This window comes from Ochotona princeps, chromosome 18 (genome assembly GCF_030435755.1).
Source record: "Ochotona princeps isolate mOchPri1 chromosome 18, mOchPri1.hap1, whole genome shotgun sequence".
Classification (NCBI taxonomy): Eukaryota; Metazoa; Chordata; class Mammalia; order Lagomorpha; family Ochotonidae; genus Ochotona; species Ochotona princeps.
The window spans coordinates 30,398,629-30,414,638 of NC_080849.1; the positions used below are offsets into that span (position 1 = coordinate 30,398,629).

At 40.9% G+C, this 16,010-nt stretch overlaps 1 protein-coding gene across 23 annotated transcripts in view; it reads right to left on the bottom strand.

Annotated features, from left to right (window-relative positions):
* Positions 1-16,010, bottom strand: part of DTNA (dystrobrevin alpha) — a 217,264-nt gene that overhangs the window by 14,324 nt on the left and 186,930 nt on the right. For 18 of the 23 annotated variants that reach the window (XM_058677185.1, XM_058677181.1, XM_058677186.1 and 15 more), the window contains 2 exons: positions 14,506-14,619; positions 9,891-9,987 (listed from right to left, as the gene is read on the bottom strand). In XM_058677185.1, the coding sequence (XP_058533168.1) occupies positions 9,891-9,987; positions 14,506-14,619 (211 nt within the window). Of the gene's footprint in view, positions 1-6,953; positions 8,138-9,890; positions 9,988-14,505; positions 14,620-16,010 lie in introns of those variants that run through there. The other 5 variants (XM_058677199.1, XM_058677200.1, XM_058677201.1 and 2 more) reach the window with 1 other exon arrangement.

Below are 16,010 nucleotides of genomic sequence, written 5' to 3' on the forward strand. Positions count from 1 at the left end.
AAAAAAAGAGATAATTACAAGGAATGTGTATTTGCTCCTTGAAGGAAACTTATAAACTAGAAAGATATCAAGCAGAAAGTTTTAAATCCTAACTAGGAGATAATTTGTGATGGATAGGGTTTATATATGCCATGATTTTCAACCTGTGTGTCTTGGAATCATCTTTGGAGGTTAACTCACAGTTGAAATCATGATATGCAATATCCTACATGTCAGATTTAAATTAAGGTAGAAATTGCTTAATCCCTGTTTTATAGTGAAGTTGACTTTGTCCAATTACTATGTGAGTCAGGAATTCCACTGGAGAAGGGGAAAAATAAATCTTGGTTTCTAATTTTGGGCTACTGCTGCTGGCAGCAGATGTCTTTCTCTACATCTGTGAAAAGGCTGTACTCTAGCAGGGCTTTAAAAATAGTTGGATTTTAAATTAAGAGAGAAACCAACTAAAATCCACTTATCACTGCAATACAGCCTTCGGTATGAAACCATTCTGAGACTGCCATGCTTTATATTGAGGTAGTTTCTACAATGAGGGTTTTTTTTTTTTTTGGCAAAAAGCCCACCTATTTTAATAATTAGTTGACAAAGGCAGTCAGTCACACAAACAAAAGAAAATGCAGGATGACCCTGAAAGGCATGCACCGCAAAGTGGGCCTCACGTGAATTCCATCCTAGTCTGCGGGTCTGGCCAACTAGAGTGAGAACTCTTCCACAACAAGGCCCAGAGATTCAATGCCAACCCTTTCAAACTCGTACACATGTACAGAGCAGAGCTCGGGAATAGTCAGTTTCAATCATTGCTTTGGGTTCAGTTGCTAGCAGTTAAACACACACACATCAATCCTATCCAATGCCATGCTATTAGATCTTCAAGGCTCAGCATCACACATAATTGTCAAATCTACACATTGAGGAAAATCTAGAATTAAAAATGAGGCAAACCAGAAAAGAACACAGGAAATAACTCATGTGGGCTAAAGATTACATTCTTGCAGTACCTTGTAATTGTCTGTAGAGGCCCAAGGAAGAGAACTTTGCCCAGGAAAAGATGTTCTGCAGCCTGTTTAGCTCAGTATGATTAAGGATGGGGTTAGTTTTCCCCAGCAAGCTTCGACAATTCAGCTCTTTTTCTTTGAGAGTTTCTGTGACTGAGATAGTTTCCCAAGTCAAACATAAAGGACTTCACCTTTGAGTCACACTCTATGACGTTGGCAGGGTGGGGGGAATTTTCTATACATTCTCATTGATTTCTTTCCAGGAGCCTGTGAAGTAGGCATCATCATTCTAGCTGTTCAGTTGGCATCCCAGGCCCCAGAAAGGTGAAAAGAATTTGGCTGTCTCAGGAGGTAGAGTCAGAACGACAAGGCTGGTGGTTGGATGTTATGAGTACCCTGGGCTATTGATGGTCTGTGGCAGGTGCAGGAGACGCTCTCAAAGGAAGAAGAGCTTGTATCACCTGTGTATCCTTTTCAAGGCAGGGCCCTCGCAGAGATTCTGGATCTTTGTTGTCTGTGCTTTTAAACCAAAAGACAGTTACAGTAGGGAGAGAGGACTGCAGATGAGAAATGGCCCAGGATGGCTGTAGGATCCTATTGGCCATGGGACCTGGAAATCCAGCTCCTCTAACATGCTTGAAGGCTGACAAAAACACATCTTCAGGTTTTGCACATAGTTTATAATGTATAAAGCACTTCTACCTAGTTTTGGTTCATGTGTCTATTGAAGTGGTAGAAGCCATAGCTTATATTTCAATGGCAGTTTGTTGTCTACAGAGTCTTTTCATTCCAAATGCTTCACTTAATCCTCTTAAGTACTCTACGAGACATTACTATTTCCATTTTATAGATGAACATGATGAGGGTCAGAGAGGGTAATTTGATTACCCAGGCTGTCCAAGCTAGAGCATGGCAGAGATAAAATGACCTTAGCCTTCAGATTATAAGCCAAGTGTTTGCCATAGTACCCAGAATGTCTTCTGAAGATAATGCCTAATCAATCATGTGCTTCCATCCGTGCTCCTGGAAGCGGACAGATTTAGTGATCTGGAGCTGAAAAGGTGGGTATTCAGTGTGGTGGGAGCCACTTTGGGCTGCTTATCAGCTAGTGTAGATATTCAGGCCCATAACCTTTGTTATTACCTTTAGTTCTGAATCCAAAAATATTCTGGTAAATATGTGCTGAGTTGGCACTCATGAGGGAGGCTAAGGATGTACTATCTGCATTGTACTGCCTTTTAGAAACTTAAACAGATCTGAATTAGCGAATGTATATCTGGACCCGGTGAGTTCAGATATGGGGCCATGGAAATATTTCAGCACTTTGGCGACTGCTCTGAGATGGCACTGAACTGTGGCCCTGCTTGGCTTCTAGTCCCAGGTTTCCAGCACTGCTCATGGGGCTCCTGTGCCTTGGGCAGCATTAGGAAGTTGAGGCATGTGTCTGGTCCTTTGACCTTCTTATCCATGAGCTTCTGCATATTTCCTAGTGTACTGGCTCTGCTGCGAAACTGTGTTTTAGGCATTCCTGATTCCAGCCTTCTCTGCTTTTTGCATATTCCTTCTAAAACCAACTTTGCTTACTCATTTCTGTCTGCCTCCTTTTCTATTAGTGGTTGCATTAAGAGACAAATAAATGACTGTGGCTAAGTGCTAAGGCACAACAGTGTGCTAAATCTGATTAGACAAATGTGTACTTGGCTAATAGCCACCCTCTCCTCAATGGGTCTCTAATTGGTGTAATTTCAAGCATTCTGATCATGTGAAGAATTTAGGTGGAAGATTTTGTACTGTAGAAAAGATTCAGTGGTATCTTTTGGGCTACTTGCAATTCCCATTCATATCCAGTCTTCACCTAGACTTGGAGTAGAATGCTAACTCTTGAGTGATCATGGTCTTATCTCTCTTTACTGGAATGCTGTCAAGTTTGGTGCTCTGAAGTTTTCTAGCACCTACACTGAGGACCTACTTTAAAGATCTTCCTTTATATTCTGTACTCGTGTGAACATTAGAAAAGGGTGGTTGCCTTTGGGCATTGGGGCAAATCGGTGGCATTACCAGTGTTTTTTTTTTTTTTTTTTTTCATAGGTTTGGCCCATGGAGAAAGGTGGCCCCTATCCTGATCATGAAGCATGACTGTCTGCCAACAAGTCTAGAATAGTCGGAGTGAATAATCTTGCTGGACGTCCTTTCCTGGAAATTACTCTGTGATTAATGAAGCAGAGACGTAAGGGACAGTGGTCCATGCAGATCAATAAATAGATCGGAAATTCCAGAGGAGAGAACTGATTTATGGAAGAAGGAAAACATATGTCACATTTGGCAAATTTAAAATAGCTGTCATCCTAGAGGATAAATGAAAAATTAATTTCTATATGCCATCATCTGAGTGCCCTCAACCTGCTTTTGTATCAATTTTTAACAAGTCTGACACGATCCATACATTTTCTGATTTTTTTCCCAAGATTCCTTTTGGCTTATTCTCAACAACTAGAAGCTAGAGAGGTTTTAAGGAAAGGAGTAAATGCTAATTGCTGAACCAGGCTTCCCTGACAAAATGCAGAGGGGTGAGGTGCCCTGTCTCAGGTGGGGCTGAGCAGTCAGGCCATTGGTGCACTCGGCAGCCTGGGAAGGCGCTGCAAGGTTCAATCCTCGGATACTCTCTGTCACTATACATCTACTGTTGACTGCCATACTCACGATCATTTCCACGCTTGGGCTTTTGAGAGGAAGTTTCATGTGCGAATTGTTATGTGGATACGAAGGGATTTTTTTTTTTTTTTTTTTGAGTTGTCAGGCAAAAAGCATCTGACTTGCAGTTTAAACGTGGAGACTTCTAGACAGAAGAAAGGAAGCAGCAGGAGGACAGAGGAGCATCCTGGGCCTTGGCACAGAATACACAAGGTGCTAGAAGCACCCAGTGGGGCAGGGCAGGGCAGGGCAGGGCGGGGATGGTAGCAGGGCCCACAGGTGGCTGCAGCACCGGGTCCACTGTAGGCAGCAGTGAGAGATGAGGCTGGAAAAGATCCAGGCTTCAAGGTCTGCACTGTGGACTTCACCCTGTACTAGAGGGTCATTCTCTAAGATTTTTAATTAGAGAGATTCATTTAACTTCTGTAGAATTAATCAACCACTAATTAAAACAGAAAAAAAAGAGGTGAGACAGGACATCCAGGTGGCATGTTTTTGAACACGAGATGATGGTCTTGATGGTGCAGCTGAGCATCTTTGAGGACAATTACATGACTCATTCAGTTCACTGTTCAGGGGGAGAAAAACCACTGAGAGTGAACAAGGAAAAGAAAGAAATGTGAAACTCAGGCTAATAAAATTATTCCTTTTGGGCCTGCTCATATCCAGAATCTTTTCTTTATGTTAACCAGAAACAGATAAATATACTGTTGGACTGCTTTTGTCACTTCTTCCGTAGAATCTGCTTTCAGTTGTTACAATGTAAGGTGGTTAAGTCACGGTTTGGGAGGCCCACATCCCACATCTGACAGAGTGTCTGGTGTCCAATGATGGCTCCTCTGCTCTGGTTGTGTGCTGATCCCTTCCTACTAAGGCAGGGTGCAATGGTGGACAGCTCAGGTACCTGGCCCCTGGCCACTCATGTGGGAGCCCTGGGTTGAGCTCTTCACGGCCAACTTCGGTGTGGCATAGCCCTCAGTTTTGCAGACATTTGAGAAGTGAGCTGGCAGGTGACAGAGCTCTTCCTGCCCCCTCCCCCCCTCTACTTTTCAAATAAAGCAGAAAAGAACATCACAAGGCATGAACAAATTTCTGTTTACATTTTTCTTTCTTGATGGAGGTATCTAATTATATGGAAAAGAAGTGAATGTATGAGTGCGGATGTGTAAAATATGGTTACATATACAAGGGTACTACAACAATTTTGTGGAAAAACAGAATTTTATAATAGCTTGTGGTGGGACAATTTTTTTTTGGAAATTCATGCATTTTTCATAATATACATCTTTCATGAAATTTTAGAGGACTATATGCATGAATTTCAGACTCTTCCAATAAATGAATCATTCATCCCATTTCTAATAAACATGCTGAAGTACCCTCAGACGCTGTGTGTATGTGTATGCACAGGTACACCAGTCCCAGAGTCACACCTGAAATTCATGTCATATTTTTACAAAGTTCGTTCACATCTACTGTGGCATATCTCAGTGGTCTCTTTGACATAAATTATCAGGAGGCAATTGACATAAGATCTTACAGCTATAAGTAAAAAGCTGGCACTACAGAAATTCATATCTAACTTCAGTAACCTCTCTAAGACAATGATCGTTGAGATCTTACTTTATAAATTCAAAGACATCATAAATTCGAAGTCAGTGTAGACTTGGATTTAGACTGGTCCAAATATTGTTTGGAAGTGGAAATATACCAGGAACCCTGGAGCATATCAAAATTGTAATGACAACCAGCTGCCTTCATTATTAAACTTTAAGAGTGTTCTCTTTATGGTTCCTTCAATGAATCTTAAAAGATACACAAAGAAGAAAGAGGGTAGGATAACTTCAATTTGAGTTTTATAAAAAATTTATTGCTTGTGATACCATAATCATCATATTATATTACAGGCACTATTTGTTTTTAAATTCATGTTCTCTCCTCAAGGGGGATAAATTCATGCATTACGTCTAACAATAAACAGTATAAGTCGGAATTATATATGCCAGTATAATAAAATACTACATTGAATCACACAGACTTATGATAAAAGCAAACAGACGTTATTAAATCAAGCACAGTGTGTTGTGTGGGGGTGCTTTAAATTTGATTTTACAAAGAGAATGTCCCCAAAGGGAACATCTCACAAATAAAAACAGAATTTAGAAGCAGATGCCAATCTAAAACCTCTAAATTCTTTCCTTAGATCATGTTATGCCATGGGAAGGGTGTCTAGTAAGATAACACAGGTCTGTTTCCATGTAGAGCTGCCGCCATGGGGCTGGAATTTATGGGCTTCTGCCTGATTATGCCTGAAGGTCAGCATCCATACCTGCCATTTTCCCAGCTTAATTTTCAGTACCACCATGAAGCTCCAAGTGGAGACTTTCTTTTATTCTTTCCGTCATAGAAATTTTGATCTCCTGAAAAGAGGTATGTTTATAATGCTGCTACCACTGATTCTATCCTCCGTTTGCTCCATTGCCAGAAAGTTCAAATGCACACCCTTATCCCTTGGTCAGCATATTAGCTAGCATTTTATTTTCCTTACTTTTTGCCTTTTCAATTTCAACTTTATGAAGTCACTATGTCATTACCAAAGGTTAACTGAAAGCTGCTTGAGTATAAAAAGAAATAAATCAATGACTCCTATGGGCAGACTCTCTAACCACCCAGATAATGCTAATTCAGTTACTGACATCTGGAGGTGCTCGTGGATGGCCCAATAGCACTAGGCTGCAGTGCCCCCTCCTGGCCGGATCTACAAGTTGCAGAAGCTGCTCAAGGGCTCTGGTCAGGAGGAGCTGGAAGGTGTGTTGGCACTGCAGGAGAGTTGGTTTACAGGCACTGCCACAGTCCAGCCCTGAGCATGGAAGGGTTGATCAACTTTCTGACCCATGAAGCCTTTAAGAATGTGCTTCCTGGGAAGTGGTAGGAAAGGAATCCCCTAGGAAAATGGCTAAAGCAAGGCTGACCAACCACTGGACAACTGCTCTCTGCCCGCCAGGAGGAGGAAGGATCTCTTAAGTCCTTCTGGTGTGCACATGCTAAGAAAGACACAGGAAAGAAAAGAGGCCATTTGTAAGAAGTGCAAGGAAAGGACATTATTCTCTACCATGATCTAAGTGTGTTGAAAGTACAACAGCAATAACCCTATGCAAGTATTTATGGGAAGTTATACAGGCTGCAAATAACTGTGTATCCCTTACCCAAGGGGACTGTGTCCCAATAAAATTTAAGTTTAGCAATTTTTTTCCACAAAATACAAAATGATATAATACATTGTCTTTATTGTCTGACATTACAGATGGGTTTTACACTTTTTTTTCTTACAGTTGATGGAAATGAAGAGTAAAAATGTATCCAGCATTTGGCAAACATTCTTTGTTACACTTACACACAAACACACACAATGAATAATAGAAAAGCGTATACAAGAGAATTAAAAGATACGTTGAAACTGGACAGGCTGTAGATTTAAAAGATCCATGGAAATAATGTGTAACTTCTTAATAATGCCAATGAGTGGGACATATTGTCATACACAACTTGGTACATACGCTGGAAATTAAGCTGCCCCTATGTTGCTTCCATATAATTTTTTTTCCTTTTGAGTTGCTCCCTCTGCTGGCTTATGAACTTGACACCAGGATCAGACCTTAGGCTAATGTTAGAGTCACAGTGTCTTTTATTTCCACAAAAAGAAAAGTGCATGCAACAACCCCGTGAATTCTCAGAACAGACAGGTTCTTGGTGATAAAAGAAAGGCTGAAAGCTATCTATACCTTAGAGATCACTGGCAACCAACAGTTGGGGATTGTGCTTAGGGAAGAACCAAAAAGAAGAGAAAGGAAACATTACTGGGACCACCTTTCTTTCACGTGATTGAGAATATTTTGCTGAGCAGTGGTAACACGGCTTAATACTTATGTGATGGAAAGACATAAAAAGAGGTTTCACGCCTGTGCAGTAAAATGGAAGGTGAACTGAATACTTGTGACTTGGGAGGGTGTGGAGGTGAGCTTCTGTGTGCTGTGGGTTTTGAGCCACCCATTGACTCCAGCGTCTCTCTGGAGATGGTGGTGGTGTCTTTATATTGACAAGCATCTGATCGACAACTTTGAAAAGCATAAGCCTAGTTTGAAACATATATGGGGGTCCACAAAGTTGTCAATTAATTACAATTTGTTCCCTCTTCTAAAAGATATAATAGGTCCTTTCTTGATGCCAACAGTAGAGATAGTGATGAAAAATGCTAAACTTTAAAACCCAATTCAAGCACTACATCGAAAGGAAGCAAATTAGTATTGTTTTCTTTTCTTTCCAAACTAAAGCATGAACATACATTAGAGGCAAAAAGCAATGAGAAAACCGGCAGGATGGCAGGCCCCTCCAAGTGTTAGTTAAGACCTGCAGTAGGGGACATAACTTACTCCCTGCTTCAGCTCTTCTTCCTACAGAAAGATCGAATCAATAATAGTTAGATTACCCAGGGTTCCAGTAAGAGTATGTATACAGTGTGAAGGAATGCAAGATGGCACACACATCCAAACAACTTTGAAGGCAGTCCCAGGTCTCTGCCACTGCAGTGACTGTACTTCCAGGTCTGCTTAGCTATCTTAGACTGCAGACACTTCTCTCTCCTTTGTGTGTCCAATTGTCTCCCCACGTGACTTGGCTCTCCAGCCTGGTGTTTGTACATGTGCCAGTGGTCTGTGCTCAGCTGGTCTAGGCTGATGTCAAGATGGCTGGTGGTCACCGACCTCCTATCCCATTTCTGTGATGATGGAAGCTATAGGAATGCTAGCAAGGTGGAGTCCTCAAAGCTTCCTCTCATTTAGTGAAGGGCAATATAGATTCACACCTTTTCATTTTGTATAACCCTACGGTGAAGTGGGAAAGAACTTTTCTGTTTCATTAGATAATAGGTTAGGATCAGTAGCAGGGTATTGAACCTGCTGTCTTGTCTTACATAAAGAGTACACTGCCCACCTCCTCCCCCCACTGCCACCGAACTCTACATGTCTAGTATACTGTATAAAGTTTTATTGACTAAAGATAAAGTAATCCCAACACATATCGCCAAAGAAAACACTGATAAAAAATTTGACTATGGAATAAAAGAAGGAAAACAAAAGGGAGCAATGTTGTAAGAGCCTGTACCTGTGATTAAAAACAGTTTTTGTTAAGGTACTAAATTAAAAAGGGAAAGATGAAGAAAGAATTACAGAGGAAGGAAGGAAGTAGAGATAGAAGAAAAGAAGGAAGAAGAGAGGGAGGAAGAAGAGGGAGGGTGAGAGGAGGAACGCTGGATGAACAACACAGAAACAGCAAATGATAGTGTGTTGGGTATGTGGGTGACCCCGAACAAGCGCAGGGCCTCCTGCCTCACGGTGAGATGCTCTGGAGGTTTCAGCTGCTGTTGGCCTGTCATGGTTCTGATCAACAGCAGTTCACGCCTGTTCACATCAGGCGGGAGGATCACGCAGCCCTGGCATCTGTTGGGCTGACTGTGGATATGAGGCATATACTTTTGACTTGAAAAATGACTCATTGTGCACTGAAGAAAGGAATGAGGCTTTCTCAAAGGAAGATTGCTGTTTCAAATGAGAATAGCAGATGATAGCACTGCACAGAGGACCTGTAGAGATCATCTCTGCCTACGGGAGAGTAAGGAGCTATTCCCATCAGTAGTCTGCATCTCAAATCTATCAATATCTTCTGACTTGCTGCTAAAGCCACAGAGAGGGCTGAAATACTTTACCGAGATTAACAAAAGCTAATTTCACTTAATAAAGCTAAAATTCCCAGTTATTTAATAGCAATATTTAAGTTTCCTAAATTAGACATTAGCCTCTGTTTAATTTTAGTCAGAATTGCTGAACACTATTAAATGTAAGACATTTTTAAAAAGAAAAGTCCAATTTCGCTACTTTCCAGGACATAAATGAATGGGAAATAAGCCAAGAAGAAATTTTCCCAGGAATGTTTTTAGTAGTGTGTTTCTAGGAAATGGATTCAAATGAGCTCTATAATCGACTGCTAATGACTCATAGGTCCAAGAAACAGTTCTACATCTGAGCTTGAAATAACATTTTGGTGGAAAATCACCTGTATGAATTGGAAAAATGATGGCACATTATGTGCAGGAAACTTGACACATGACATAGCAAGACACTGTAGAAATACTTATTTGAAATGGCTGACCTTCAGTAGCTTCATGAGGCCTTCCAGCTGGACCATTAGCTCTCTCCGGCTCTCCTGGAGAGCAGACATCCTCTGCTCCAGCTCATCTTTGCGCTGTCTAAGAAAGAAGCAGGTGTCATCAGAAAACAGCAGAGTGGGTCACCATCCCCAGTTTTGTGAGATGAGTGGACTCCAAAATGGGACATCTTCGACATGGTTAGCAGGCACATAACTGCTGTCAAACGAACAGCTGCAGCCTAAAGTGTACTTCTTATTGGAAGTTATACTAACTTCAAATACATCCTTGCCCATCTACTCTGAGGTAATCGACCGTTTAATGAAATATTGCCTGAAGGTGGATGCTGTAGCAGGGACTGTGTCCTGCCATTGACTTTTCTTCAGACAACAAATAAAAACCAAATTCTCACGGAGAAAGGCTAATCCTCCAGATCCTCTGGTTCCAAGGACTCTTTTGTAAATTTCCAGAACTATTGATTGCCTTAGTATTCTAAAATATGATCTAGAAATGCACATTTTTAGTCTTTTTCATTCCCAGTGTGCATATGTGGACCATTTAGAATTGGAATCCTAACGACACACGGTTATTATAGACAAATCTAACATTTTTGGCTTGGGTTTGATTTCATAAGGTGACATGAGAATAAAGGAGTTCCCATGTAATTGATCCACATGTAAATTTTATATATGTCGATATTTTGTTTGTATTTGTCTAATTTTATTTTCTTTTAAAGAACTTCTATTAAACTGTCAGGCAAAATGGAACCTGCTAAAGATAGTTTATGTTCCATCACTTATTTTGACACTAAGTGGTACCAGAAATATCTAAAAAGGAAAAGAAATGAAAAGTGAAGAATATTAATGGTGTACATTTTGAAGTTTATATATACTTTCCAAACCAATTTCAAATCCATTATTTCCTGATCATCAGTGAACCAGCAATGTATGTACCTTTCCTCTGCCCTACAGGCTTCTGTTTGATTTTGAAGTGTTAGAACTTAGATTCTGGAAATGTATGAATGCTTTAGCTGTGGCTGCATTAGTGCGGGAATGGATGAGGGCAGAACTGATGGCACAGACGCCATGTTCAGTTGAGCTACAGTAGCAACTCTGAAATGAAAAATAGACAAGAAAAAAATGAAAAATGGAAAGATTTTGCTGGTTGTCAGGTTAGGGCTAAAAATGAGACGTTTGTAACTTTGTCTTCCTGCACTAATATTCTAATTTTGAGTCTTGCTCTACACAAAAACATTCTTGGATAAGTCCATTTAACTGCTTTCCCTGACACTGTTTGTATACAATGCGCTGAGTATATCCTGGTAGGCCCTGAAATAAAAGTAGGTATATTTCTGCTGATTTCTAGTTCTCTGTTTTTGTATGGGTCTATAATTCTTAGCATTTTGGCCACAGGAATATTTTGAAAAGATAAGGTAAAATTCTAATATTGTAGGTAAGAAACACATAGGCATTTAACCACTTAATAGTACTAATTTACATTTATACAGTTAACTTGTACTAACTTATAGTCAACATTAAAAAAACGTATTTACACATCTATCTTGCAATATCTCTTAAAAATATAACATTGAATTAAACTAAAAACCCATTTAGTGACATCTGTAGTCCTCCATAAGTGTTAACACCAGTGGTTACCAAATGTGGACCCAGTAACAAACACGTGGTTAGCTTCCATCATTTCAAAAAGAAGAAAATAGGGCCCAGTGCAGTAGCCTCGCGGGTAAAGTCCTTCCTCGCTTTGCACATGCCGGGATCCTATATGGGTGTCAGTTTTAATCCCGGTTCCAGCTGTTGCAGCCACTTGGGGAGAGAATCAATGGACAGAAGATCCTCTCTGTCTCTCCTCCTCTCTGCGTATCTGATTTTCCAATAAACAACAACAACAACAAAAAGAAAAAGAAGAAAATAAAAATTGATGAGCTTATTTTCCTAAACATATGTTCTTTATTTTTAAGGTCTGTCATAATATGTTTAGTATTACATTAATTTTTAAGAAAAATTTAATTTATTTGAAAGGTAGAATAACAGAGAGAAAAGCAGTGAATATGTATGAGAGAGAGAGAGACAGAGAATGATATGTTCTGTTTGCTGGTTCACTCCCAAATGGCTCCAACAGCTGGGACTACAGCAGCAGAAGCCAGGGGTCATCAACTTTTTTCTGGTCTCCCACACTGAATGCAGGGGTCCATACAATTAAGCTGCCATAAGCTGCTTTCTGATTTGCATGAGCAGGGATCTGGATTGGAAGCAGAACAAACTGACACTCATATGAGATGCCAGAATTACAAGCGGAGGCATGCCACAATGCCAACTGTGTTTGCATGTTAAAGTTTATTTTCTTCTACGGTGGTGCTGAGGCAATTAGCAAGAATTTTAATGCGAATTTTATCTTAGATAAATTGTATACATTCTAAATTGCTGAATTTGAAAATAATTTTTTTTTCTTGGAAAGTATATGCCTATACATGAATACTTAGGGGTTAAGGGTTATGAGGTTTGCAACTTTTAAGCTATGCAAATCTCAGTCTCTTCTACAAAAAGGGCAAAATAATTATGTGTTTGTTTCAGGCTTGTTACAGGCTTGTTCAGGCTTGTTACGTGTAGGACAGAGTATGTAAAACTTAGTGAATAGTGTAGGATTAGCATGCAGAAATGCCGAACATATAACCCCACATCTGAGCTGCAAACTTGGCTTTCAATTTTTCTGCAGCTAAACTGAAAAGAGAAGCATAATTTATAAAAGTCATAAAAATTTAAGATAAAAATAGAACTCTGCACTTCTAAAAAAAATAGTTTTGCTTCCTTCTTCCTTTTCTCTGGCCCCTTGTTGAAAGAAGTGTGCCCTGTCACTTTCTTGGGAAGGCATTCAGGAAGGAGATAATGGAGGGGACCTCTCCAGCAGGTATTCAAGAAGGAATCCCTGTGGCTGTTCCCCACTGCCACCTCTCACTGTGAACTCAGACCAAAGTAACTTTGCAAGAGCCCATTATTTTGCAATTCTTTGAAAGTGTGAAATGACAAGCCCATACCAAGAGTGGGGGTGTCAGGATACCTGTGCACTCCCCTGCCTGTGCAAACACCTGACATACAGGACACGGCTTGTGAGGGTCTAGAGAAGGCCCTTCAAGGAAGGGTATTTCCTCGCCCGCAAGGAAGCAAGCAAATCAGCTGGGGCTCCAGCACGTCAGGCATCACACCCTTGGATGGGTTACCAGCTGACTGTGAAGGCCAACAGCACTGAAACTTGAGGCAATGTGATTGTAGTTCTGGATTTAGCTGGGATTTAGGAATTCCCACAAGTCAGGGTGAGAAAGATGGTTGGAACCACCGGTCAGTTCCGTTATGGTAACATCAAGGTGAGACAAAATACCAGTTGGAAAATGCATCATCAGTGACTCTCAGGGGCAAGAAAAGGCCTTCCCTGACCGTGTCATCTAAATGGAATAAAATACTTTTGAAAGCAAAAGTTCGATGGGGGAATCCATGAAAATTCCCAGTAGTCTTTCCTCCAACAAAAAGTTAAGACCACAAGTGGGAGAATTGTAGAGACTACTTCAAGGAGAGACTGGATATCCCGTGGTGTACATGAATGAGCACCATGTTTCCAAATTGGCATATTCTGTCACATTTATGCATATTAGAGTTTGAGTTTGGAGGGTCTATGTGATCCTATATGGCAAAGGGTATTGTCAGACAGCCATTTAAATACCCTTGATGGGGATACTCATATAAAACCTCGCGTTCTCCATCTTTTCATTTTCACGCCATCTGGGGTATGGTATAGTAGACATGCAAGGATTTTTAACAAAGTTCACTGAGGGTAGGACAGAAATCACATACGTTGAGAAGGAAGCATTTGTTGCTTTTCATTGCACTGTTTTGTAATTTAAAAACAGGGTGTGATCTCTTTGTTTTGCAAAGGCCCTGCTACCTACCAGTTCTGCAGATCTCTGTTCCACCATTGAATTTTTGACAGCTCTGATGCCCAAGCCAAGGAATGAGCCTGGAGAGAGCTGGAGAACAGGTAGGCCTGCATCTTGGGCTGGGTGGGTGGCCATGCTCAGATGTTAACATACCTGAGAAGGAGGCAAAGGAAGAAGCCCCCAGAAACATCTACAATCACATGGGATGCCAGCGCTGCAGGTAGAGGAGAGCCTGCTACCTCATCTCGCTGGCCCCATGTTAAAGCTTTACATAAAACTATCGGGGTCAAGATTTAGCAAGTTAGAGCACATGTGCCTATTTAAGTTCAAGAGCCTGTAGTGCGTGTGTAGCTTGTATGTGTTTGTTTTCTTCCTCCTTTGCAATGTAAGCAAACTGTTGCTCGTGCAAGCAACAAAGAGCTGAGTTCATACTTTTTCTAGGGAGAGATTTTATTTGTGACCTAAAGAACCTCTTCTCTTTTTCTCTGTATTAAATGAAAAAAAATACATATAGACACTTTTCCAAATCTCATCCATTAGGCATGCACTGTTAAGAAACAGATACATGTCAGGGGCATTAATTGCAAAGGACTGTTTTCTGGTTAGACATGGGTGCCATCCAGTAAGGTGATTAATCGCTCTGTTTCCTGAGCTGACATGGGTGCCTTCTTTCTTACCTGAGGAGCCGGAGCTCTGCCAGCAGGGTTGGGTTTTGCTGTGCCTTCTCTGGTGCAGGTTGAGAAGCTTGTTCATGCTCTAGCCGAAGCCTCTGGATCTCCTGCAAGATTTCTCTTGGGAGAGGAGAGCAAGGTGAGAAACCAAATGTCAGATAACTCCCAGAATACCAGCAGCTGGTTGGGTGCTGTGGGTGAGCACAAGCTTGGCTGGCTGGGTAGTATGTCCTAACCACCAAGGCTCTGCAGTCTTGTTTGGCCCTGAGACCCAACAGTCTCCCTGGTAAATAACAGAGTGGTGGTCACATGAACAACTTCATCTAGTGCACTGCTTAGGAGACAAAAATGCATCTTCCTATATTATTTATGATCACATTCTGGCACCAGAAAGTACTTGCAGCCACCAGGTAATGAGTGCTTGGAGGGAAGATGAGGATAAATGGTACTCGTTTCACAAAACTATATGACCTCATTCTCTCCCCAAGAATGAAATTCTTTTTACTGAACTCACCCGAGAATCCCTAAGGCAGACAAAAATCTTTCTCTTTTTAACATTCTTCTTCTTAATCAAGAATCCCAAGAAGGGCAGCCTTAGAAGCAAAGAGCTTTTAAAGGGATTCACTGTGATTGAGTGTATGACATAGAGTATTATTGGTGTGACCTCTATAAGGCTGAGACTTGTCACTCTAGTGCTGCTGTTGGGGCCCTGGTTGCCTGGCATGTGGGTGAACACTAGGCTGCTCATAAAGGCTGTGTGACTTGTGCAAGGAGAATGACCCCTAAGTGAGTCAAATCCATTAAGCAAGGTTACAAGTTATGCATTTCTGGGGGTTGGAGGTGTCAATCTCATAATGAATAAAATCCCTAAGAGCCAATAAATAGGACAAAGCACTGAGGATGGCAGGTGGATTTGGTGGGCAAGGTGGTGAGTGGCTGCTCATTTGAAAGGATGATTTACAACTGCCTGCTTCACAGAAACCCCAGACAAAGGGGCTACCCGTCAATGAGCCATCACGCCTTTCTTGGGAATGGGGAGAGGCTTAGCTATAATTTCGTGATTTCTGACTTTTTTATTTGAAATTTCTCTTGATATTAACTGTAAGAACTTTGCAGAAAAGAAACCCTTCACTGAATCTCACGAAGCTAGGGAGGAAAGAGAATGAGTGTCCCAAAGACCTCAGCCTGAAAATCAGTGAACTAGGATGTTCAAGATCATTAACCCAAAGTCTTTTTTAACTAGAAACACTGTGAAAACGTTCCAGTAGAGTTTATACCTTCATTTTAATTTTTTTTTCTGTAAAACTTTAAAGAATACTTTGAGCATTTATCTAAAAGTTTCAGGTCAAACTCTAAGGGCACGAGATAATTATCACACATTGTTCCTTTACAAATTTGACCTTATACCTGACATCAAGTTTAATAATAGGATTAGGCAGTAAGGCAGCTTTGTGCTTTTGCAAGAACATAGAACAAACAAGGTATTTCCAGGTTGTGCTTTCCTCAGCACT